Genomic DNA, 25,431 nt, shown 5'->3' with positions numbered 1-25,431 from the left:
ACGGAGAAATTCCTGTGTTTAGAACAAACCATGATAATTATTTCAATGTTCTAATTTTGTTTCTCAGCAATGAATTTAATTACATATTTTCTTGTGTTGTATTGGAATAAGATGTTAATTGAATATGCATGTTTATTGAGAAAGAATGTGTGTTATTTAAGTAAAGTGAGAAAAGATAAGCATTATAGTTGATATAAAAAAAGAAAAAAAGAAAGAGAGAGAACAGGGACATTTCTGATCTGATGCATTTAATCAAACGTTCCGCCTTCATCTTTGCATTATAGGTGAGCCGGTAGATAGTAACCAATGCCCAGGAGATCCTCCTCCAGTCGGGCAGCTATGTGAGATGCCCTGTCCTGGGGACTGTGTGCTGGGACACTGGGGTTCCTGGACATCCTGTTCCCAATCCTGCTCCAGTAAACACCAAGAGGGGAAACAAAGTCGTTCACGTCTTGTTCTGGCTCTTCCTGGGAAGCGTGAGTTCAGTCAGATTAAACATTTGGAGTGTCTATTTACACTCAGAGCAAATTGCCCACCTTGTTGGCAGAGGCAATTTACACTACAAAATTACAACAGAAACCCATCTGATAACAGGATCAATGGTGTGGACCGTATGCATTCACACTACAAGCGATTCACTGCATGTCGCCAGTGGCTCGCGGTGACGTCGCTAGTGGGCGTTCCCACTGCTGGTTGCCTAGTAATGTTTTTGATTGACATTCACGGATGTTCCTCATGTCGTAGACCACGAATCAGTTTTCTTGCCCCTACAAACAAACATTTTTAGCCAGGTTAAAACCTGACCATTCTCAGTAGTAACTGAGTTATGGTCTGGCAAAGCTTCATTAATAACTCATTTCCAAAGGGGCGTCACCAACGGACGTCGCTCAAATGCCTCTGGGCGCAATTGGATAGACTTAAAACCAATCAGAGCGATCGTCATCGTGTAAAGCCATATGCTGCGTCCCAATTCGCCTAAGTTACACTATGCCATAAAAGTATGTACTCTTTTTGTGAAGAAAAGGTATTTACTTTTGAATGTGTAGCAAAAAAGTAGGCAAGCTTTGGGACATACTACTTCTTCATCTTTATCGGACGGATCTGTCGTGTGCATCCTGTCACATAAACTGCCCTGTCAATCATCTTGTCACAGTTAAAATCCTCTATTAAATCTAATTTAATTTCCTACCGTTTCGGAGAGAAATGTAGTAGCACATTCATCTGCCAGTGGGTCTCTCATGGAGACTGTCCTCATGTGTTTGCAATTTGAATATAATAATGCATTTAAAAGTTGGTGCGCTTCACCAACGGATGTCGGTCAAATGCCTCTGGGCGCAATTGGATAGACCTAAAACCAATCAGAGCGATCGTCATCGTGTAAAGCCCGCCCCAACGTTTCTGATTGGTGCATCGATTTGGATGGATTAGAAATCGGCTTGAATGGGCTCTTTGCCAGACTACTTGCAGAGCAAATCTAAATTTGCCGGAAGTTTGTCTGGGTTTTCCCAGGCTAAAGCATTTTGGAAGGAAAAGACTAAATATAAATGGAATCAGTACATAAAATATATACTAAATATGACCGAGAAAGTCAGCACGGCGAGTACACAAGGCATATCATAAATATAGGAACGTTTCTGACTGCTAAAATGAACTTCTCCTCCAACTTCGCACTCCACTGATCACACTCCTATTGGTTGTCGCTCTTTAAAGTCGCTCATCATTTGCGTAAATTTAAACATATCTCAACTTTATCACGTCACTGGACGTCAGCTCTCTATTGCAATGATTGGGATCGTGTTGGGGTAGGTGAGCTTTGGGGACAGGGACAAGTAATGTCCCAGTAATGCGGCATCTGCTTATGATTTAAATAAAAAGTGATTTTTATTGTTATAGTGACTATTTCTATTTGAGGCCTGATAGTTTTCATTAGCCTATGATAAAAATGATGTTATGGTTATGTGTCTTGTAAAATAAAATTGTGAGTGCACTAAAAGATATATGCATGATTCAAAAGGTATATGAAGACATGTTGGAAACGTAACATTTGTTAGAATTGTTGCAGAAAAGCTTAGTAGGCTAACAGCAGCTCTCGTATACTGGGCTTTATTAAAGTCCTTTTTGAGATTCTTTCAGTTTAATTATTCACAATGCCTCTTAAAAAAAAAAAACTCTAGACTCTGATTTATTCTGAGTACAAATCTCTAATCCCCATTTCAAAACGTTGTTTTGTCTTTGTCCTGTCATTCTCAGGCATGTTTCTTTTATGCTAGTCCCCACAAATCAGCTCTTTTTCATTAATTATACATTCTTTTATGACACACTCATTAAGGACATACCCTGCATTTGACCCCTAAAACACATGGTCCTTTGTCCTTAAGAGTGTGTGTGTGTGTGTGTGTGTGTGTGTGTGTGTGTGTGTGTGTGTGTGTGTGTGTGTGTGTGTGTGTGTGTGTGTGTGTGTGTGTGTGTGTGTGTGTGTGTGTGTGTGTGTGTGTGTGTGTGTGGTACAGGTATATACCCAATTTGTTATGGGGACAAAATGTACCCAAAAACCTTGTCCTTATTGTAAAATGTAAAAATGCAGAAAGTTTTCTGTGATGGGTAGGTTTAGGGGTAGGGTTAGTAGAATATACAGTTTGTACAGTATAAAAACCATTATGTCACCGTGTCTATGGAATGTCCCCATAAAAACCCAGCATGTGTGTGGTGGTCATGGGATCATGAAATTGATCTAAAGTGACAGTAACGGCTTTCACATTGATAACAAATTCCTATTTTTTTAAAAATGCTGTTCTTTTAAACTTTCTATTCATCAAAGAATCAAAATAAAAAAGCATCCTGAGCTATTTAGTTTGGTTGTAGATGGAAAGCCATGTCCTCCGGCTCCTGAGCTGGAGCAGTGGAGAGCCTGCAGCACGCACCCATGCACAGTGCACTACTGGGATACTTCACCTTGGCATCCCTGTGTGCCAAACACCATCACAGACGAGAGTGACGGTAACAGCACAGCCCAGATGGAGAATGATACCACCTGTGGTACAGGGGTACAGATGCGCCAAGTCACGTGCAGGAGGGCTGGGAACGGACACGTACTGCCAAAACGGTAATAAAATTCCACCCAGAAAAACTTTAATCCTAAAATCTGTGTAGACTTCTTTGACGATAACCTCTATCTCGTGTCTTGACTCTACTTCAGGTGTCCTGAATCCTCCCGTCCTGACACGATACGTTCTTGCCCGTTACCTTGCAAAACTGACTGCATCATCACACCTTTTAGTGAATGGAGCGCCTGTCCCTCTTCCTGTTTATCAGGTAAGCACATATTCCACCAACCCTAACAACATGTCCTAACTAGGCACAACTTGACAAGCTAAATGTTTGACCTTTATGTATTTTTTTCTCTACTGTGATCATCTTTGCTTCTTTAGTGAATGCTACTGTCCCAAACCAGTCTCGTCATAGGATTATTATCCAGAGACCTGCTAACGGAGGTCATGAGTGCCCGGACACTCTTTTTGAGGAGAGAGAATGTGATCCACCTCCTCTGTGCCCAACTTACAGGTAAAGAGAGAAATGGTTTCATCATTTAAATGGGAAAATTTGGACGCACTAAGCAAGTTAGCTAGCAGCCAGTTAATTTGAAATTTATAGAAACAAAATTAAATTAAATGAATTGAATTACTCAAATGCTGACCGGTTTAGTGATGATTTTTCAAAAGTCATTGACTAACGTTGGCGTTGGTGTGGTGTTTTTGAAAGAAGTCTCTTATGCTCACCAAGGCATCATTTATTTGATCAAACAAATAGTACAATCTGTAATACTGTGAAATATTAATACAATTTTAAATAACTGTTTTCTGTTTGTATATATATATATAGTCTTCAGTGTCACATGATCCTTCAGAAATCATTCTAATATGCTGATTTGGTGCTCAAGAAACATTTCTTATTATTATCAATGTTGAAAACAGTTGTGCTTCTTAATGTTTTTGTGGAAAATGTGATGCAGTTTATCCAGGATTCTTTGATGTACAGAAAGTTCAAAAGAACACAGTTTATTTGAAATAGATTTTGTTTACATTATAATGTCTTTACTGTCACTTTTGATCAATATAATGTGTCCTTTCGGAATAAAAGATCTCGATCTGCACAGTACTATAAAGCTACTTATAGATCACAAAGTACAAATCTCTCGCTTCTCACGTCCGTCATAATTAACTTGATATCAACTTGTATACATAAATACCATTGAAAGTACATACCATGAACTCGAAATATGATTTATTTTCCCGAAATTGTAAACTACAATTTTCCTGATTTAAACATTTCAGCATTCATAAAATTAGGAAAAACAATGAATATAAAATGAATAAATGTTAAGTTTTCCATCTACCTTTTAAAACAAGTTGAAAGCATTTTTTAAGACAACTACACAAATATAATAAAACCATGTGCAACATGTGGTGTTTCTCAATTAAAAGGTGGTAATGTGTATCCCTACTAAATGTGCCAACAAAATACAAAATGTTTATGAAATGTAATTGGATATTAGCCAGACACTGCAACATGTTTTCTGTGCACGGATGTTTCCTGGCAGATGGCAGACCCACCGCTGGCATCAGTGCGTTCTGGTACCTGATTCGGTGAGGCAGGCTGTGGGTGGGCCCGCAGAGGCATGCGGTGTTGGCCTCGAGACAAGAGGTAAGAGACAGATTAGGATCTCTGTATAATTTAAAGTTTTATTAAGGAAGTTCTGCAAAACCGGGGTTACTGTAGGACGATAACTTATCTTAGCTATTCAGAGGGACTTTTGGGCTGCCTGAAGGTTTCTTGCTGGCAATTTTCCTCACATCCCCATCTTATAGAAAGTTGTCAAAATGTCAGAGAGGACACACAGCGTGGTATGACATCTGACATCTGTGTCTCCGAGCCGTTTTAAAATGCCCTGCTGGTGCTTCATGTAAATTTAATGGCAAGTGCTGGCCTATCAAGACTCAGCCGGGTTCCTTTCAAAGTGCGGTTTGCAGTGTACAGGACCAAATCTGCCTGTCAGTTTTAGAAAATGAGACAGGGTATTTCTAAGAAAATGTTTTATTTCCTCAAGATGCACACACTGGGCTTCAGGAAACACGAGCAGAATGATTATCTATGTAAGTCATTTGTAAAATCGTTCTTTATTGATTTGTTGCATTCGATTCAGTGGAACAATTTACATAATAATGTGTTTAGAACGTGTGTTAAGCCCCAAAACGAATTTGTACACTTTTACAGGATTGAAAGTTTTGTCTTTTTTTTTTTATTCAACCATGTCATTCAAAACCTCTTCTTTCTTCTATGGAGACCGAAAAAATAAGTTTGAAGAATATTTTTGACTGTACACTGTCTGTACAAAACAACACTGGACCCCATTGACTTTCATTGCAAGGATGAAAAACAGAAATTTTTCTAAATATCTTCGCTTATGTTTCATGGAAGAAAGAAAGAGAGACCAAATGATGATAACATTTTCATTTTATCACATTAAATGGATGTATCATTACGTTTGACACAGATGACATTTGTGTTGCTGTAAATAAATGTTAAAAATAAATATAAAAAACTTAAACTTATTTTTGTTTTCATTTAGTTTAACTTGTACTTTTGACGTACTAAAATAACTAGAACTAAAACTGAAATAAAAATGTATAAAAACTACATGGACATTTTATTTTTTTTATGACAAAAGCACACAACATAATTGCTGAAACTTTAACAAATATTAAAATGGAAAATATAAAAATAGAAACTCAATTCAAAACATCAAAGTTCCCCTGTAGTCTATCATTTTATCCCTTTAAACTGTGATCTTTGATCATCAAAATTACATATTTAAATGTTTTTCTCTGTGAAAAGATTTTTTTCATACCTTAAAATAGCTTGAATGTAACTCTACACCCTTGCTCCATTTATTATACGTACCGGTAGATATATGGATATGCATATTAGTCCCCGCCTCCACTCACTCACTCCAGCTCAGAGATCCACTCTGTCAACTTTACTGTAGTAAACGATACACAATGGCAAGTGGAAATACCGGTTTAATTCAGCCATATATGTTTGAACCAGAAACTGATTCAGAAGAAGAAGTGGAAGAGTGAACGTATACAAGTCGATGCATCAGAATGGTAATCCGTTTTATGTATTGCTCTCTACGTGGGGCACATCACGGTTATTGATATGATTAGAATTTTGCTTGACTACGTTATCACACAGCTAATAATGTACACAAACGATGTTCCCGTTCGCCATCTCAGAGTCAGCCTTCTAAAAATCAGCATTCGTATAAACGCTTTATACAATTTAGAACGTCAGTGGAGAAAGGCATATAGTTCATCATAACAATGTAATAAACGTCATTTACATAATTCACTAACTACATTGCTAAATGTACCTGATTTTTCATATCAACAGAAAAATATACTGAAATAACCTGGCTTCTCTTGAGACTCCCCTGCTTCAGAGCAGTCATATAATGATATAAAGCCCGCCCACACATTGATGGGATTGGTTACATGTTAGAGAACAACGGCGATTTCAACCTATTTATTTTCACTGCAGTTTTAAGGAGAAAATACTCAGCATTGGTGTTTAACTGATGAATTTGCACATGGCATGGCTATTAAAAACACCACATAGACATATAAACAACATTAAAAACTTGATTTTCACTACAGGGGGAGTTTAATAAAAAGTTAAATAGTATCTGAATGATACTAAAATAATGCTGGTTTGACATACAGTAGTGTCCAACATATTTCATACTACTTTTGAACAAAATAAAAAAAAGTCTATGCCTTTCTCTTTTTCCTCTTTGTCATGTTTGCAGAGGTGTCGTGTGTTGGTGCAGATGATTCTCCTGCAGATATGACAGACTGCGTGAGGTGGGCAGGAGTGATGCCCGTCCCGGTGAGGGAGTGTCGAGTGCCATGTAGAGATGAATGTAGCTTCACCTCCTGGAGCAGATTCACCCAATGTCAAGGCTGTGGAAGCTGGCGCACTCGTACCCGATCTCTGATAGGTAAACTGACTGCATTCTGATTATCACAATGTTTTCTGAAAGCACACACACCATCCAAGCTCCCCTTCCGTCCAAACTCTCAGGTCGCAGTAAGAAGCGCTGGCGATGCCAACAGGAGGAGTTGTTTCCTCTCATGGAGAAAGAAGCTTGTCCTTGTTCTGAATTTCACACCAAGCCTCAGGGTCCCTGGTCTCCTTGTTTGCTCTCACCAGCAAAGAATATTGCTGGCCATCCTTTCATCCAAGGAGTTTCCCACCAAGGCCAAAAGACAGTCCAGGACTGGCGAGCTCAGAGGAAGAACAGCGAGTGTGGGCACGGGAAGCGCTACAGAGCTCTCGCCTGTCTCGATCACCTGGGAAAACTGGTGGATCCAAATTTCTGTAGCAGCCCTGGTGATGTGCTCTTCAATATACATATATATATATATATATTGTATTTCTCAATGTATATATAAATGTATTTCTAAGTAGTAAGTGCCATGCATGCTGTTATAGGTTATGAAGAAGAAGTGTGTCATGTGCCCTGTTTTACGGACTGTAAGCTGAGTGAATGGTCAAATTGGTCCGCCTGCAGCGCCTCCTGTGGTGGGGGTGTAAAAGTTCGCTCTCAGTGGCTACGAGAGAAGCCTTTCAATGGAGGTCGACCCTGCCCAAAACTCAATTACAAAAATCAGGTGAGAATAATTTTACACTTAGATAGTTGATCTGATAACTTTAAATATCCAGAGACATTTAGCGTTAGATTTACAATTGAGATTGACTGTAGAGCTGTTCAGTCTATTTAAAATAGCCTAAAAAAATCACATGCTGTACACATGCACACACGTGTATGCTTAAATTGTATGTGTTCATATATTCATGAGTAGTGTTTCTTCATCAGTGAGCGAAAGTCCCAGAGGACAAGGCAGTGTGTGTGTAAACCTACTGTGTAATGTATTATTCATCTGGCTTTGGGGGTCTTCCCCTGCCTGCCCACTTTCAGCTGTTTCTCAGCTACATAAGACAAGACTGGAGAGGATCAAGACCTCCAGGGACTGAACCTCTTATCCCCCCATCTTTTTGCTCGTTTTCCTTTTATTTCACTCTCTTTATTTTATTTTCCATCAGGGCAGGTCAAGCAACATTAAAGTTTCATGGATCTGAACTGGAGTCAGCAAGCATTTCCTTCAGCTCAGTTTCCTTCATATAAATGAACCACTAAATAAAGAATCTACGGTGGGGGCAAACATCTTCCAGTAAAAACTAATAGAAATTCTTTCCTTTTCTTTCCCTTTTTCAATTTCCTGTTTTCCTATTCCTCTTTCCTTTCCCTATTACTTTCCGCTTCCTCTTATTTTAATTTCCTTTTCTTTCTGCATTAATACTTTTTCCTTTTCCCATTCCTTTCATTTCCTTTTCCTTTCCGCATTTTTTTAATTTCCTTTCTTTTTTCTTTCTTTCCTTTGCTTTACGTTCACTTTTCACTTTTTTCAATTTCCCTTTCCTATTCCTATTTTATTTATTTTCCAATTTCCCTTTCCTTTCCTTTCCTTTCCTCTTTCTTCATATTCTTTTCTCTATGCATTTGTTCCATTTTCTTTTCATTTCCTTTTCTTTTCTGTTTCTTTCCACATTCATTTTAATAATTTAATTTTCCTTTTCCTTTCCTTTCCGCCATTTTTTTTACATTTCCTTTCTTTTTATTTCCTTTCTTTCCTTTTTCATTTCCTTTGCTTTGCTTTACTTTACTATTTTGGTACTTTCCTTTTTTCCTTTCTTCTTCCTTGCTCTTTCCTTTCCTCTCTCCATTCATTTCCTCTTCCTTTCTTTCATATCCTTTTCTTTATGCATTTGTTTCTTTTCATTTTCCAATTCCTTTTCCTTCCCCTTCCCTTTATTTCGTATTGCCTTTGTTTTCCTTTATTTTTATTTCCTTTCTTTACTTCTCATTTTCCTTTACTTTGCTCTACTTTTTTCCCCCTTCCCATTCCACTTTCCTATTCATATTTCCTTTCCCCTTTTTATATCCTCTTCCTTTATTTTCCCCTTCCTTTCCTCTTCCTTTCCCCCATCCATTCCTCTTTCTTTCTTGTGGTTTTGCTGCTGGTAATGTTCTGCTGATATGAATATCTACAAAGGCTCAGGTGAGTACCCTTGAGATTTGTGTGTGTGTATAATATTTTGTCAATAAAAGTGTGTGTGTGCCTGCCTGTATAAATATTAGCATGTTATCTTTTTTCTGTACATACTTTGTATACACAGAGATGTACAACACACACTTGTGTGCATGCTGCCATAACTAAAATCATAGCTATCTTGTCTGTGATCAGGTGTCTGAGGTACTTCCCTGTTACTCTGACTGCAGTCAGTATGTGTGGGAAGTGGAGTCCTGGTCCATGTGCATCATTACGCCACCAAACAATCTCACGAACACTGGATCGACACAGCCTTCCTGCGGAGAGGGTTTCCGGACCTGCAAAATACAGTGAGCTTATCACGCTTAGTCTTTTAATGAGCAAATTATCTCTTTAAAAGTTTCATTAAAAAGAAGTTGTGTCTCGTACTGAGAATGTCTTTTTAAAATGTCCCCATTCTGCCACAATACAGCAGGACAATATATTGTGTTTTACCTCTGTTGGACAATGATAAAACAGATCCTGTGTGCGTCACACAGCAAAATTGTCTCATAAGTCAGCGTTCAAAACCGACGAGAGGTCACAACAGTGCCAAACAGATTCATGAGGTCATAACAAAAGATAAGTGAGGTCGTAACTCTGCCCTTCAGACTTAAGTGAGGTCAGGAGGGGATGATGGGATGCTATGGGTAATGTTATAACTGAACAACAATGTTTTCTGGTTGTTCTGTATTTGTGCTCTCACCCTGACTGAGAGGTGCCACCACAACCCTAGACCACGTCTGAATTTTAGGCTCTTTATAGTTTCATTTAAATTATAAAAATAACTTTTGTTTGTCCCTGACTGAAAGCTGCTTGAAAAGGGGTGGAGAAAACCAGGATGAGGTTGTGGATGACTCACTGTGTGCCCAGGAGGAACAGCCAATCACAGCTGAGACCTGTATACTGCCGTGCCCCGCCCACTGTGTGACATCAGAGTGGAGCCAGTGGACCAAATGTACCGTGGTCAGTTTGACTAATGGATGAATAGATGGAGGGGTTGATAAATGGATAATAAAATGTAATTTCAATAAAATGTCAGGATGGAGGGAAGCTTGTCATGATGGGATGACTAAAATGAACATTTATTACTTTAGTAAATATATTCCAGTTGGATGATGGATGGTTGAAAGTTCCCACAATAAAAATAGGTTCATTAATAAGTATATAATAATTAATTTCAAAAAATGTCAAATGGTGAGTTGATTGGAATGTGCATGTTTAGCACTTGTTGATTACCACTGAAAAACATTGTGGCATGTCCCTACATTAGCAAAAACAAGCATTTACAGTAATGCATTTTAATGGACTTCTAGGGTGCAAGTTTATCGCACCTGAATAAACAATAAAATGCACATTGTTTTGAAGGTATAGCCACATGACTTTAACATTATGATTGTTGACATGACACACATGGGGTAAACTTGCTTACTAACTTGTTATATTGAATATATCATAAAGCCTGTCATTTTTATTAAACAGTTACAACCTTTTTTACTCCAACGCCAATGACCACAACAATATTAAAAGATTAAAATAAGTAACTACAATAATTACAATTAAGATTAAACTACTTACATTTTGGAGTCCCAGAAGGTTTTGGGGTGAGTTTAAATAAAAATATAGACTTCCATTGTAAATCTATCTATCTATCTATCTATCTATCTATCTATCTATCTATCTATCTATCTATCCTAAAGGATTGTAATGCCGGTGATTTGAGGTGGAGGAGTAGAACTGTTTTGAGGTGGCCAGAAGGAGATCATACCTGCCCTGATCTAAACCAGACTCAACCCTGTATCAATATGACCTGTCTCAAATACTCCTACGTTTACTCAGGTACTGTAACAAACGTTCACACCAGTGGCGAGGCCAGACATTTTAAAGTGAGTGGATCTTGGTGAAACAGGGTGGACCTCAGTGCTTACTCTCAAACTGAAGTACATCATTTTACAATACATGAGATAAAAATATAGATGCAAATTTTGACACCTAAAAAAATAGCAGAATAAAATATGCCTAAATTGCCTAAAAAATGTGATCTGTTGAGCATCATACATAACAGTTAGTCTCGTATATCGTTGAAAAGGTCTCAACTTACAGAATACATCAAGCATAATTGTTTCAGGTAGAGACCAATACCAAGTACATGTAAACAGTTTACACATGTGGCTTTTGGGCCGCGTTTTGGTTTGTAGCTTCACCAAACATTAGTAAACCATAGTAGAAAACATATATTTATTTAGAGCAGGTGTTCTCAATTCAAACGAGCCCATATACACAACATAACACGACACTAGATCTTGAGATAATTCTCATACATTGGCATTCCATACTGCTTTGCTAAAGCTATAGGACATCTGAGATCTGATTGCGTCGTGATGATGACGATGGTGATGTGTTTTCTAACGTCATTTTTTGACAACGTTCGGAAGATCAACGAATAGAAACTATTCAGACAGTATGCGATTTCGAACAGAGCTTGGATGTCAGTTATAGTGGATAGGGACGGCGAGTAAAGACCGATCGGAGACTGATATGCTGCGGAAGCTGTGGATTGATCACTTGGATTGATTGACAGAACTAGCATTTACCATTCTCTATAGAATAGAAGCACACAACTGGAAGATCAGCGCTCATCCACCAGGATCTTATTAATTCTTGCTTTATTCTTTACATGTTTACACATGCAATTAGTTCCTATGTTCATGTATTTGAGTGATTATTGTCATGTATGCAGGATTTTTCTTCTTTCCCACAAAAAAACGATTTGGTGTCTCATTTGGATGGCTGGTCATTTGGTGACCAGCCATCAATCTGAGAGGACCAGTGCCATCCTGTTCCTAATGTAGCCTCGCCACTGGTTCACACTATCACAATTTACAGATTGTCAGAAAATTGTTCTGTGAAGTGCAGGGAGTGAAGTGTGTGTGTGTGTGTGTGTGTGTGTGTGTGTGTGTGTGTGTGTGTGTGTGTGTGTGTGTGTGTGTGTGTGTGTGTGTGTGTGTGTGTGTCTGTGTGTGTGTGTGTGTGTGTGTGTGTGTGTGTGTGTTGAAGACTGGAGTAGCTGTCAGCTCAGTGAAAACGCAGTGTGTGGCCGGGGGATTAAGACTCGACTCCTGAACTGTGTCCGCAGCGATGGGAAGCTGGTGGAACTGAGCATGTGCAAAGAGGTGACTGTTCTTTTCTCAGTGGAATTTTTTCACAATAAATGCTCAATAGGAATCCAATGTTTTGAATGTTTTTGTTATCTTTTCTAGTTGGGTCCTTCACGTGGAAAACTCTCTGCCCCCTGTGAGGTGGGCTGCCCTGTTAATTGCCTGATTACAGAGTGGTCCACCTGGTCAGAATGTTCACACACCTGTGGAAGCCAAAGTACGATCTCCAATTTATATAATAATAATAATAATATTGTTAATATAATAATAATAATAATAAAAATAAAAAAAATATTTTTTGAAGAAAACAAAGTAGTGCTTTCCTTCTCATCACTGGCCAATAAAATAAAAATAATAATAACAACAATAATAATAATAATTATAATAAAATATTATATTATTACTATTTATGAAAACATACGTGGTGCTTTCCTTTTCAAAACTAGCCAATAAAATCAACAACAACAACAATAATAATAATAATAATTGGATTTTTTTAATTTTTTATCAAAACATTAGTGGTGCTTTTCTGCTTTTTTTTCTGCTATTTTCTTGGCCAGTAAATATGAATCGAGAATCTTCGGAAAGATAGAACACACCTGTATGTTTACACCCTTGAGAGTTCAGTCATGCTTCCTTGAACTCGGCTGTTGTTTGGGGCTTAATTAAAATCTGTTATCAGTCTCATTTATCTTCATCCAAGGCTTTGCCAGTCCCATGAGTAAACTCTTCCCAGAGCGCTTATTCAATTTCAGCGTGAAAACAGTGCTCACACTGGACTTCAGGTCCTGATCCCATGTGTTTGTGTCTTGCTGTGTGTGTATGTGTGTGAATTTTCCAGGTCAAATGACACGTTCCAGGGTCGTTCTGCAGCCTGCCAGTGAGGGAGGTCGTCCCTGTCCATCTCAACTCTCCCAGACTCGCCCCTGTCCTGTTAGGCCCTGCTACAGCTGGAGACTGGGGGACTGGAGACCATGCAGGGTTGAGGTAGTATTGATGCATTGCACCTGATTGAGTTAAACTCATACAAACAACTGCTGATGCTGCTGAGACATTGTCCTTTGCAAGCACAAATGAACAGACCAAAGATGTTCACGTAGCTTAAGGCTACTGCTTTCCATCAAACTGTCAAAGTGAGCACATCATAACAGGTTTTCCCCTGAGCTCATATGAGATAAAATTATCCTCGCTACGCCATTATAAACAGCTCTGACAGAGTTCTGTCTCATTTGTTTCTTGAGCATTAAATCAGCATATTAGAATGATTTCTGAAGGATGATGCGACTGAGGAATGGAGTAATTATGCTCAAAATTCATGTTTTTTGAATGTAAATGCAAGTATTTTTATAAACAAGTATTTTTATATTTATATTTAAATATAATTGTTTTTTAAATCCCTTGTCCCATGGTTTCTCTCTAGTAGAATAAAGGCTACCAATTAAAGGTGCATTTTTATACCATGTCTCTACAAAATCACTGAAATAGGTGTCCTGGGCAATCAGACGTGTCTCTTTGAGAGTCAGAGTCAACACGCTTTTTTAGCCAATCAGAACACCAACAGATCAGAAACACTCTCTTGCTGTGAATCATTTCGCGTGTTGGACACAAGCCCGTGCGTAGGCCACATCATGGTGTTATGAGCCAATTATATTATGGCTAAATCTAGAGTGGTTTCTTTCTACCCACGCTTTCTAAATTACAGAACTCTAGAAAAAATAAACGACCTGAAGTATTTCAGCAGCACGCAGAAAAGACAAAATACATCTAAACTGCCCAGTATAGCATCATGAACATGACAGATGCTGTCAGCTCAGATCTGCTCTGTCTGTAGTCTTTCTCTCTCTTTGCAGGGGGCCGACTGTGGCGAGGGAGTAAGTCGGAGGGAAATATCCTGTGTGGTGCACTGGGGTTCTCTCTCAGGTCCTCCTCAGCCCGTTCCGGTGGATGATAACATGTGTGTAGGAAATTCACAGAGCAAAGTCAGTGAGATGGAGTTTTTGCAGCCCTGCACAATCCCATGTCCAGGTTTGCATCTCTAACACAAATACTAGCACAAATACCACACTCAAAAGTTTGGAATAAAGATTTTTTTGTTGTTGTTGTTGTTGAAAGAAGTCTCTTATCCTCAAGGCTTTGATTAAAAATACAGTCATATTGTGAAATATTTCTACAATTTAAAATAACGGTTTTCTATTTGAATATATTTTAACATTTAATTTAGAAGCTCTTTGCAACCACTCATTGGCTGCAATTTCTCTCTCGTACGTCAGGAGAATGTCACCTCACCAAGTGGTCACCGTGGAGTTCATGTCAGCTGCTGTGTTTGGACGGGCGGAGTTTTGAGACGTGGGGTCGACAGGCTCGTTCTAGAGCCGTGGTCACACAAGTCCCGGAGAACCAGGACTCCTGTCCCAGCCAGATGTATGAGACACGGCCATGCCAAGGTTTGTGGGAAGCCATAGTGGAGAAAAAAACAAAAAAACATAAGCAGTTTAATGCTTTTTTGTCATGAACATTACGCTACTTATTTATACTTATTTTGATATTGGTAAAAAAATAATCAGTCCGCCACATTCAGAAGAACAAAATAATTGACTCTTTTTGAGGTAGTTCCAAGCTGTTGTTTTTCATAGATGTTATTTCCTCTCTAACTGTTTGAGAAAATAGCTGTGAGACTGAGAAGTGATAAACAGGAAGTGTTGTTCAGCCACTGAACCAGAACCAGAAAAGCACTCTAGTGTCTAGTGTGTTTTCGTCTGTCCTTCCAGGAGGAACGTGTCTTAGTTATGAATGGATGACCGGTGAGTGGAGGCATAACCGTAGGCTTGTGTGGTGCCAGCGCTCTGACGGAGTCAACGTCACAGGTGCGCACTATCAATGCATTCATCCTCAAAATAGTATTATAAGAAATCAAATTCATGTCTTATTTCATAACCTTTTTAGTATTGGAAAGGACTTGGGAAAAACACAACCATTAATTTTCATTTTGGCTTAATGTAATCAGTGTTCCTCTACATTAGGAGGCTGCATCTCTCAGAACCAGCCATCTGTGGTACGACAGTGTCATCCTCCCTGCAACAAACCCTTCTCCTTCTGCACACAGGTAACACAGAACACTGTGAACACGCATGATCTGATTCATTATCCCGCGGCTGAACATGTCCAGGTCTTATTTCATCCCAAAACTAAAAGCAATAAAATAGTAACAGTATTTTTTATTTTTTTTTAAATGATGCACATTTTGCTCTCTTGCCTCCTCATTGTTATTGTTAACTAAAAGTAAAACTATTACAAATGTTTTTGGTTAATTAAAGCTAAAAATAAAATATAAATATTAGATAAAAAAACGTCTCGGTTACGGATGTAACCCTCGTTCCCTGAGTGGGAACGGAGACGTTACGTCGGATGACGACGATTGGGGTTTCGCTTAGAAGCCTATCACCTTCGAGTATATAAAACGAGCCAATGGCAATGAAATGCCATGGGTCTGCGGAATTTGCATAGCGTAACTCCGCCCGCCGCAGGGGGTATATAAGGAAGTACGCTGGCAGAATGCAGATATGTCTTCGCTGAGGAGTCGAGACTGGACCCAGGCGTTTTTCAGCGGTACAGCGGAAGTGGCAGGAAGACGTAACGTCTCCGTTCCCACTCAGGGAACGAGGGTTACATCCGTAACCGAGACGTTCCCTTTCGTGGTCACTCCGAGTTACGTCGGATGACGACGATTGGGGTTCCAGTCTAATCACGCCACCTCGGTTGTCTTCCAGTGCCCTGCTTAAGTCTGAGCTCCCTGTTGTGTGACTAGCACGAACGAACACAGGGTCCTACTTAACACAGGGATACCAAGGAACACTGGGAAGCATATCTCCAGAGAGAGAGATATGCAATCATGCCCAGCCATTGATGGGGGGGACTTAGAATACACATATGACCCGGAGGGATGCATATGGAATAACGCTGGGGTGTCCAGCCCCAGGTGGAATATTTAAACCCCAGGGGAGGCAAGGTGGCTTGCCAAGGGAAAGACACATGCTCACGAAGAGACTTACAGTGGAATACACATGTGGGGGTCGCCCAGAGGGGGGACCATACACATGGAGGCACCTAGTCAAGCGCAAAAGCTGCGTTATGGCAAAATGGCATAAGTCAGGCGTTGACGTACCAGTGCTGGAGGAACTCAGAGCTTATCAGACTCACCTGAGAAGAAAGTCGCACGTATCCCGCCCGTGGAGAGGAATGGCGAGCAAGCGAAGACACCTGAGCAGAATCTAGCACCGGCTGGTTGAAGCGAGTACATGAGAAGAAACTGGCTCTACTCGGAGATTATAGAATCTCGCGAATGTGTTGGGTGTCGCCCAGCCTGCAGCTCTACAAATGTCTGTTAGCGAGGCGCCATGCGCTAGAGCCCAAGAGGAAGCCACACTACGAGTGGAGTGGGCTTTCACACCAAGGGGGCATTGACGACCTTGCTGCTGGTATGCCAAAGCAATGGTATCCACTATCCAGTGAGATAGCCTTTGCTTTGAGAGAGCCTTTCCCTTCAGCTTCCCACCATAACAGACAAAGAGCTGGTCTGAGGTCCTGAAACACCGCGTTCTGTCTACGTAAGCACGAAGGGTGCGTACTGGACAGAGCAGTGCCAAGGCTGGGTCTGCCTCCTCCAAGGGCAGCACTTGCAGGTTCACTACTTGGTCTCGAAAGGGTGTGGTAGGAACCTTGGGCACGTATCCAAGCCGGGGTCTCAGGATCACGTGAGAGTTAGCCGGCCCGAATTCCAGGCACGCTTCGTCAACCGAAAATGCCTGCAGGTCCCCTACCCTCTTGATGGAGGCCAATGCAACCAGGAGCGCTGTCTTCATAGACAGGAACTTAAGCTCCACTGATTGCAAAGGCTCAAATGGAGCACTCTGCAGGGCAGTTAGAACCACTGAGAGGTCCCAAGAGGGTACGAGGGGAGGACGAGGAGGATTCAGTCTTCTCGCTCCTCTCAGGAACCTGACGATCAGGTCGTGCTTCCCCAGAGACTTACCATCAACTGCTTCGTGATGTGCGGCAATGGCGGCAACATACACCTTCAGGGTGGAGGGAGACAGCCTTCGCTCCAACCCTTCTTGCAGGAAGGAAAGCACGACACTGATGGGGCATTTCGTGGGTTCTTGATGTTTAGAAGAACACCAGTTGACGAAGAGGTTCCACTTCAACGCATAGAGATGTCTCGTGGACGATGCTCTAGCGGAAGTGATGGTAGCCACCACCGCAGGTGGTAGGGTACTCAAACTTGCCTCGTCCCGTCCAGGAGCCACACATGGAGGTTCCAGAGATCGGGACGAGGGTGCCAAAGGGTGCCCCGTCCCTGAGAAAGGAGGTCCTTCCTCAGAGGAATTGGCCAGGGAGGTGCTGTCGCGAGGAGTACTAGTTCGGAGAACCAGGTCCGGTTGTGCCAATACGGGGCAACCAAAATGACCTGCTCCTCGTCCTCCCTGATCTTGCGCAAGGTCTGCGCAAGAAGGCTCACTGGGGGAAACGCATACTTGCGTAGGCCCCGCGGCCAGCTGTGCGCCAGTGCATCCGTGCCGAGCGTGCCCTCGGTCAGGGAATAATACAGGTCGCAGTGGGACGAGTCGTGGGAGGCAAACAGATCTACCTGTGCGTCCCCGAACTGATCCCAAATCAGCTGGACCGACTGGGGATGGAGTCTCCATTCTCCAGCGAGAGGCCGAAGCCGAGACAGCTCGTCGGCCGCCTGGTTCAAGTCTCCCGGGATATAAATGGCTCGAAGCGACCTCAGATGCTTCTGACTCCATATGAGGAGGTGGCGAGCGAGTTGCGACATACGGCGGGAGCGTAGACCACCTTGATGGTTGATGTACGCTACTGTCGCGGTATTGTCTGATCGGACTAGTACGTGCTGACCCCTGAGCAGCGCATGGAAGCGGTGCAGGGCGAGACCTACAGCCAGCAACTCGAGGCAATTGACATGCCAAAGGCGCTGGGGTCCTGTCCAGGAGCCCGCGGCAGCATGACCATTGCACATGGCGCCCCAGCCCGTGTTGGAGGCATCTGTTGATACAACAACATGCCGGGAAACTCGTTCTAAGGGCACTCCGGCCCGTAGAAAACTGAGGTTCGACCACGGGGTGAAGGTCTGACGGCAGGCTGGAGTCACTGGGACTTGGAGCGTGCCGTGTTGCCATGCCCACCTCGGGACTCGATCGCGAAGCCAAAGCTGAAGCGGTCTCATATGAAGCAATCCCAGCGGCGTTACTGCGGCTGCGGATGCCATATGACCCAGGAGCCTCTGAAAAAGTTTCAGTGGAACCGCACTCTTGTCCTCGAACTGACGAAGACAAGTCAGCAGTGACTGCGCGCGCTCGCTCGTAAGCTGCGCGCACATGACGACCGAGTCGATCTCCATACCGAGAAAAGAGATCCTCTGCACGGGGCAGAGTTTGCTCTTCTCCCAGTTGACCCGAAGGCCCAGACGGACTAAGTGCCGGAGCACTAGGTCCCTGTGTTCGCAAACCTGGTCTCGAGAGTGAGCTAGGTTTAGCCAGTCGTCGAGATAGTTCAGGATGCGAACCCCGTGTTCCCGGAGGGGAACAAGGGCTGCCTCGACGACCTTCGTAAAGACGCGAGGAGACAGGGCTAGCCCGAAAGGGAGAACTGCGTACTGGTATGCCAGCCCCTCGAAAGCAAACCGTAGAAACGGTCTGTGTCGAGGTAAAATGGAGACATGGAAGTAGGCGTCCTTCAGGTCGATCGCTGCAAACCAATCCTGCGGTCGCACACACTGGAGGATGTGTTTGGCCGTTAGCATCTTGAACGGCAGCCTGTGAAGGGAGCGGTTCAAGACGCGCAGGTCGAGGATTGGCCGTAACCCACCGGACTTCTTGGGTACAATGAAGTAAGGGCTGTAGAAGCCGGACTTCATCTCGGCTGGAGGGACAACCTCGATCGCACCCTTCGCCAGTAGGGTAGCGACCTCCGCTCTCATGACAGGGGCATTGCCACCGACCATAGTGAAGCGGACTCCGCTGAAGCGGGGAGGAGATCGCGCGAACTGAATCGCGTAGCCGAGCCTGATGGTTCTCGCGACCCAGCGGGACAGTCTGGGAAGCTCTAGCCAGGCCTCCAGAGAGTGCACCAGCGGGGTCATACGAACCACAGACGTACCGTCGGTGGGGCAGCGAGGCGGAATGACCGGCACCGGCGAGGGTGGCATAGCGGCCCTGTGTGGGGGCACGGTCATTAGCCGCGTCCTGCCAGAGGAGGCCAGGGGAGGGCGCGCGTCCCACGGGGGCGTGCTCTGGCAGGGGTCTGGCGACAGAGGGGGATGAGAGGAGCGTGGCCCGTGGGCGGCGCGTGCTGTCATCCCGCACCTCTGGAACAGAGGAGGGCGGCGGTGGCGGGACCCGAGGGTGTCGCGCACTGCGGCTCTCGGGCTCTGTTGGCTCAGGATTGGGGGACTCAATTCTGTCTTTAACCACATTAGGGTACTGCTCGTCGTGGGACGAGCAGCGGGGAGTGGAGAACAAAAGATTCTCCCCCGGCCCTCCACCCTCCCTGTACAGAAAAGAGTGCCAAACCTGAGCTGCCCGTCTCAGGAGCGCCGCTTAGCCTGGCGTTTAGCAGGCTGCGGGGCTGGAGAGGGCTGTGGCGCCTTCCTACGGCTTCCTCCACGACGCGGCCCAGATGAAGGCTGCTGCTGGGGCCGTGCGGGAGGGGCGGGAGCCGCGGGAGGGCGCCCTCGGCGGCGAGCAGGCTGAGGATTCTGTGCCGACGGCTGAGCAGCAGAGCGTCGGGGCAGAATGTGCTTAATCGCCTCAGTCTGCTTCTGAGCAGTCGAGAACTGTTGGGCAAAGTCCTCGACTGCACCGCCGAAAAGGCCGGCCTGGGATATGGGAGCGTCAAGCAGACGAGTCCGCTCGGGCTCACGCATATCAGCCAGGTTCAGCCAGAGATGTCTCTCCTGGACCACAGCTGTGGACATCACCAAACCCAGGGAGCGCGCGGTCACCTTCGTCGCCCGGAGAGCGAGGTCGGTGGCGGCGCGCAGCTCATCGGAGAGCCCTGGGTCTGTCCTACCCTCGTGCATGTCACGAAGCATCTTGGCCTGGTAGACCTGTAAGATGGCCATGGCATGCAAAGAGGCAGCTGCCTGTCCCGCCGCTCTGTAAGATTTCGCCACCATGGTAGACGAGAATCTACAGGCTTTGGACGGGTGCTTAGGATCACCACGTGATGAAGCGCTTGCCGGACACAGCTGCATCGCGACAGAACGTTCAACCGTGGGAATCCCAGTGTACCCACAAGCATCAGCTCTATCGAGGGGAGGAAAGGCGGAGAAAGCCGACGAACGATCGCGGGAAGACATGGGAGCCTTCCAGGACCGCGTGACTTCCTCATGCACTTCCGGGAAGAACGGTATTGGGGTTGGGCGGCGACGAGTGTCAGCGGCCGCTCCCAAAAACCAATCATCCAGCCGCGAGCGCACCGGATCGGGTGGCGGGGACCACTCCAGCCCAATGGCCGCGGCTGCCCGGGAAAGCATGGCAGTCAGCTCGGGATCAGACTCGGGCAATGCTGACACGCCCGAAGGCGGCAACACAGCCGAATCCTCACTTCCCGAGGACTCACGCCCACCTTGTGATGCCGCGATCGACATCGTATCCTCTTCTGGAGCGCCAAACGAAACGCGCGGGGCCTCCGTAGAGGGACCAGCGGTCTCAGTTTGAACACTCGCGGGTACCGATGCTGAAGAGGGGTGTGCGGACCGTGGACGTGTCGGCGGTATGTCCCGCACAGTCACCCTCAGGTCACCCTGGCCACCAGCCGAAGTACAGCCTCTCGGGGAGACCGTAGATCGGGGTGTGGATGAGGGGACTCTCGCTCTGACGAGCTCATTGAGTCTCGACCGCAGCATGGAGATGGTCAATTTTCCCGCAATGGGAACATGAGTCATCCACAAACGCTGCTTCAGCGTGAGCAACGCCCAAACACGCTAAGCAGCGATTGTCCCCATCAGAAAAGAATATGTCGCGACCGCAACCAGAAGTGCACGGGCGAGGCATCTTTAAAAAGACGTGCCGCGTGCAATGCTCTTTTTGTGAGAGGAAAAACTCCGCGGATGTTGAAGCGAACAGGGAGAAACACACTATCTGTCAGATCACTGAACAGATCAGCAGGGTAGTGAGCACTCGCTGAAATCGCCGTCACACCAACACCGGAGAGTTCGCTCGTCTCGAAGGGATGAGAAGAATAACTCAGAATATTTGGCTTGCAGGAGTGGAGAAGTTCTCGGCTCCGAAGCGAAAACATATCTGCATTCTGCCAGCGTACTTCCTTATATACCCCCTGCGGCGGGCGGAGTTACGCTATGCAAATTCCGCAGACCCATGGCATTTCATTGCCATTGGCTCGTTTTATATACTCGAAGGTGATAGGCTTCTAAGCGAAACCCCAATCGTCGTCATCCGACGTAACTCGGAGTGACCACGAAAGGGAACTGAAATATTGAAAATGTTGTCAGCAATTAACTGAAATACAAAAATGTCTAAAACTGAAATAAAAATTAATCAAAGCTATATAAAGATATTTTAACAATTAGTAAAAATGACAAAAGTACAACAGAATTATTAACAAAATTATTACAACTTAAACTAAAATGAAAACTTAAATTATAAAAACAATTCAAAATATTGCCTTATTTGCTTAGATGCATTGCTGTAATTCAAAAATGCAATACAGTTTTGAATATTTTTTCATCACAATAATGGAAATTTGGGGGTGGTTTTAATATGTATATTAATAATAATAATAATAATTGTTATTATTATAAGTACAAAAACTATAAGAATGTATATATATTATTACTGTTTGTGTTAATTTAACAAATACGATGGATAATTTAATAATTGTTTATATTTAAAATATAAAAATAAATTAAAACTATATTTTATTATTATTGTCATTATATTTTAATCATAAGGTTATGGTTATGGATAACATGGTTAACAATTTAATATCTTTTTTTTTTTTTGGTGAATTACAGTAGGGACAGAGATTCACCCTATTGGTAACACAGCTGCTGTTACACGGTAGCTTTGGATCTTCATTAAAGCAGTGAATGATATTCTTTTAAATGAGCTTTGACAGATGCTGAGTTTACTAAGTGTGGTATCATTTGACTTACGGCAGTGTTTCACTCTGTTATGATGAGATGTAAAACCCTTTATTATCATATATCACAACTTAATTTCACCCTCTAATGCCATGCAATTAACAACTGTACGTCTCCATAAGAACGAAGCACATTTCAATATCCAGCCCACTCACTCAGATGTTTTAAGAGAGTCTCTCTGTCTTTCTGTCAGAATGGAGTTTGTGGTTGTGAGAAGGGCTTCACAGAGGTCATGACCTCTCATGGGTTCCTTGACTACTGTACCAGAACCCCAGGGTTGGACCATAAGAAGGCAGATGTGAAAACCACCGCAGGACGTCTTAGACCAGAGCACACTCGGAACAAGAACCTCATCAAGGACTGGGCACTACAGCCTCTTGGACCAGGTACTAACAACATCCTTATGCTTGATTCAGTGATGATGTATTCTTGTAGGCAGAAGTTAGCATCACCCCGGTAACCTCGACTGAAACCCAATAGGATTTTTCCATTGGCTTTTGAATTATTGCAGAAAATAAGCTCAGTGACCAACAAAACATTTTTGGTTCTCAAGCATTTTGTTCTTGATGATTATCTCTTTACAAATGAACACATCTTTATGAATTTTGAAGCTTAAATACAATTGCCAGAAGTAAAAAGCTAAATGTAGGCGATAAACTCTTTAGGAACATTTTCCCAAAAAATTTGAGTATATGAGTTTACCTGTTCGGTGTGTTGCCGTTTAATGTCTCAACAACCTCTGTAGTTCCATTTAGACACTTGTTAGCACTTTTTCAAGACAAGTAAATGCTTTAAAAAATAAATAAAAATATTACTTATGTATTTTAAGTCATAGATATAAATATCAGATCTTTAAAAATATAAAGTCATAAATATCTTAAACTTGTGTTAACCACAGATCCTATTTCAGGCATTTAACCAATAACTCATTCAAAAAAACTATTTAAACGGAAGTGCTAAAATTCTAACTGGTTTCCAGGTTTTGGCCTAGAAAAATACGTCATCCCTGCAGCACTCTATTGGATGAATTGTTTGATTGACAGCTGGTGGTCGAGAGCCAGTTTTCTCAACCAGAAATCTTTGTAAATGCTAATGTTTATTTTGACTGACAGATGGGCGCGTCAAGTTGTGGGTATATGGGCTGATGGCAGCTGGGTTTGTTGTGATCCTCCTCCTCATCATGATGTCCTTCCTACTGTGGTGAGGCTGATTTGTACATGGCTGTGCTAGTTTAATGTGCTTCATATCACTCTATGGTATTTCTTCTCACATAATAAAACAGTCAGGGTCCTAATCACCCTCCCGTCAGTTTAGTTTCAGATAATGACTGCCTGAATGAGCATTATCCCATAAACATGATTTTAACACAAATCATTCATGACTCCCTCATTGGTAAATATCATAGATGAAACATGTTTGTTCTGCACTCTGGTGGTGATAGTTTAAACTGCAATAAATCATGATGCAAATTGTTTCTTAGGTGGTTTAGTGAGTTTATACATATTTAAACATGTTTTGCGTTTCAGTAAGAACCCAGAGGACAGTCCCAGCAGCAGTCCGCAGAAAGCACTGGCTCTGGCATATGATGGGGACTTGGATATGTGAGTCCACCATGCGTATGCAATGCTAAAAAAAATGCTCAAAACGGACATCTGGCATCATTCAGGCCACAGCATGAACATTTACAAGCTGAGCGTGACAAAAAGCCAGACCAGAGATGGTGTTGACTGGAAAACTGATGTTTAAACAGCACAAAAACTAAACGGGAGGCTCTCGGGAGAACTTGGAAAATGTCATACAGCCGAAACAGGATGTGACATCATGTCTACAGTACCATTGCGTGAGTGTGTGTATGTTTGTCTGTGTGAAGATCTGTGCGTGCATGTGTGTATGTGTTAATCAGAGAGATTGTTTAAATCCCATTATGAGGAGATCGTTCTGTACGTTAAAGGAATTGTTCACTCATAAAGGATTTTTTTTTTTTTTTTTTGCACTCATGTCATTCCAAACCCGTATTAATATCTATCTTCTGTGAAACACAAAAAGAGAATTTCTAAAGAATATCTTGGCCACTCTTTTTTTTAATACAATCAGTCGTATGAACTACTTTTATGAATCTTTTGTGTCTACTATTTTAAATGCTTGAAAGCTTTGTTCCCATTCAGTGCATGAAAACGAGCAACCAGAGCATTCTTAAAAAACATTTAATTAAAATTCCTTACGTTCCACAGAAGAAAGTCAGTCATATGAGTTTGAAACTACAGAATTTTCATTTTTGGGTGAACTATCCCTTTAAAGATCACCCTTAAAAAGGGATGTTTTCTGATGCACTACATTAGTGCCATCTTAAGTGCCATATTTATTCATTTATTTATGTTTTAAAACCTATATAGCCTTTCAAAATTGCCTCCATATTTGAATAATTTAGGTTTTAAACAACAATGTTTTGATTTCACCATGATCTGCTTTGAAGGATTTAAAATGCTTTGTTATCCCTGATAAGGTTGTGATGTTCTTTTGTAATGTGTATACTGTAATGTGAATATTTTCTATCTGTGTCTTTGAGTGGTTTATAAATAAATCTGAATCTCAGAGAGGAGTGTTATATTTAAATAAGCACTGTTTCATGCTGTAGGACTTTCATATTTCTGCTGCGTTTCACTATCTGGTTGCGCTCTTTTAGATTCCTCTCTGTCTTTGCGGTTCTGGAACAGTGCTGCTGTCATTTCTGATCAGTATCAATACACTGAGCCAACATCTACGGGTCAAGCCCAGATTGTCATATTCCTCTCATGAATTGTAATTAGAATGTGAATTAGTTATAACAGATGAGATCAAATGAGGAAAACGCAGGTGCTACACAGCTGCATGTATTCACAAGGGC

General features: G+C 42.7%; 1 protein-coding gene across 1 annotated transcript in view; it reads left to right on the top strand.

The window, feature by feature from the left end:
• Nucleotides 1–25,141, top strand: part of LOC309488062 (thrombospondin type-1 domain-containing protein 7B-like) — a 36,171-nt gene extending 11,030 nt beyond the window's left edge. The window contains exons 6-26 of the mRNA XM_082156054.1: nt 285–476; nt 2,863–3,103; nt 3,197–3,312; nt 3,429–3,561; nt 4,598–4,701; nt 6,866–7,057; nt 7,141–7,449; nt 7,552–7,730; nt 9,366–9,520; nt 10,022–10,175; nt 10,910–11,048; nt 12,267–12,382; nt 12,470–12,584; nt 13,209–13,354; nt 14,218–14,392; nt 14,638–14,811; nt 15,136–15,231; nt 15,388–15,470; nt 22,741–22,933; nt 23,660–23,747; nt 24,074–25,141. Coding sequence (XP_082012180.1) covers nt 285–476; nt 2,863–3,103; nt 3,197–3,312; nt 3,429–3,561; nt 4,598–4,701; nt 6,866–7,057; nt 7,141–7,449; nt 7,552–7,730; nt 9,366–9,520; nt 10,022–10,175; nt 10,910–11,048; nt 12,267–12,382; nt 12,470–12,584; nt 13,209–13,354; nt 14,218–14,392; nt 14,638–14,811; nt 15,136–15,231; nt 15,388–15,470; nt 22,741–22,933; nt 23,660–23,747; nt 24,074–24,152 — 3,179 coding nt within the window. The 3' untranslated portion in view covers nt 24,153–25,141. The remainder of the gene's footprint in view (nt 1–284; nt 477–2,862; nt 3,104–3,196; nt 3,313–3,428; nt 3,562–4,597; nt 4,702–6,865; nt 7,058–7,140; nt 7,450–7,551; nt 7,731–9,365; nt 9,521–10,021; nt 10,176–10,909; nt 11,049–12,266; nt 12,383–12,469; nt 12,585–13,208; nt 13,355–14,217; nt 14,393–14,637; nt 14,812–15,135; nt 15,232–15,387; nt 15,471–22,740; nt 22,934–23,659; nt 23,748–24,073) is intronic.
• Nucleotides 25,142–25,431: the final 290 nt, after the last annotated feature.

This window comes from Leuciscus leuciscus, assembly GCF_965113295.1.
Source record: "Leuciscus leuciscus genome assembly, chromosome: 23".
In the NCBI taxonomy this organism is placed as follows: domain Eukaryota; kingdom Metazoa; phylum Chordata; class Actinopteri; order Cypriniformes; family Leuciscidae; genus Leuciscus; species Leuciscus leuciscus.
Note: the sequence above shows the minus strand (reverse complement) of the source record. Positions and strands in the feature narration are given on the sequence as shown.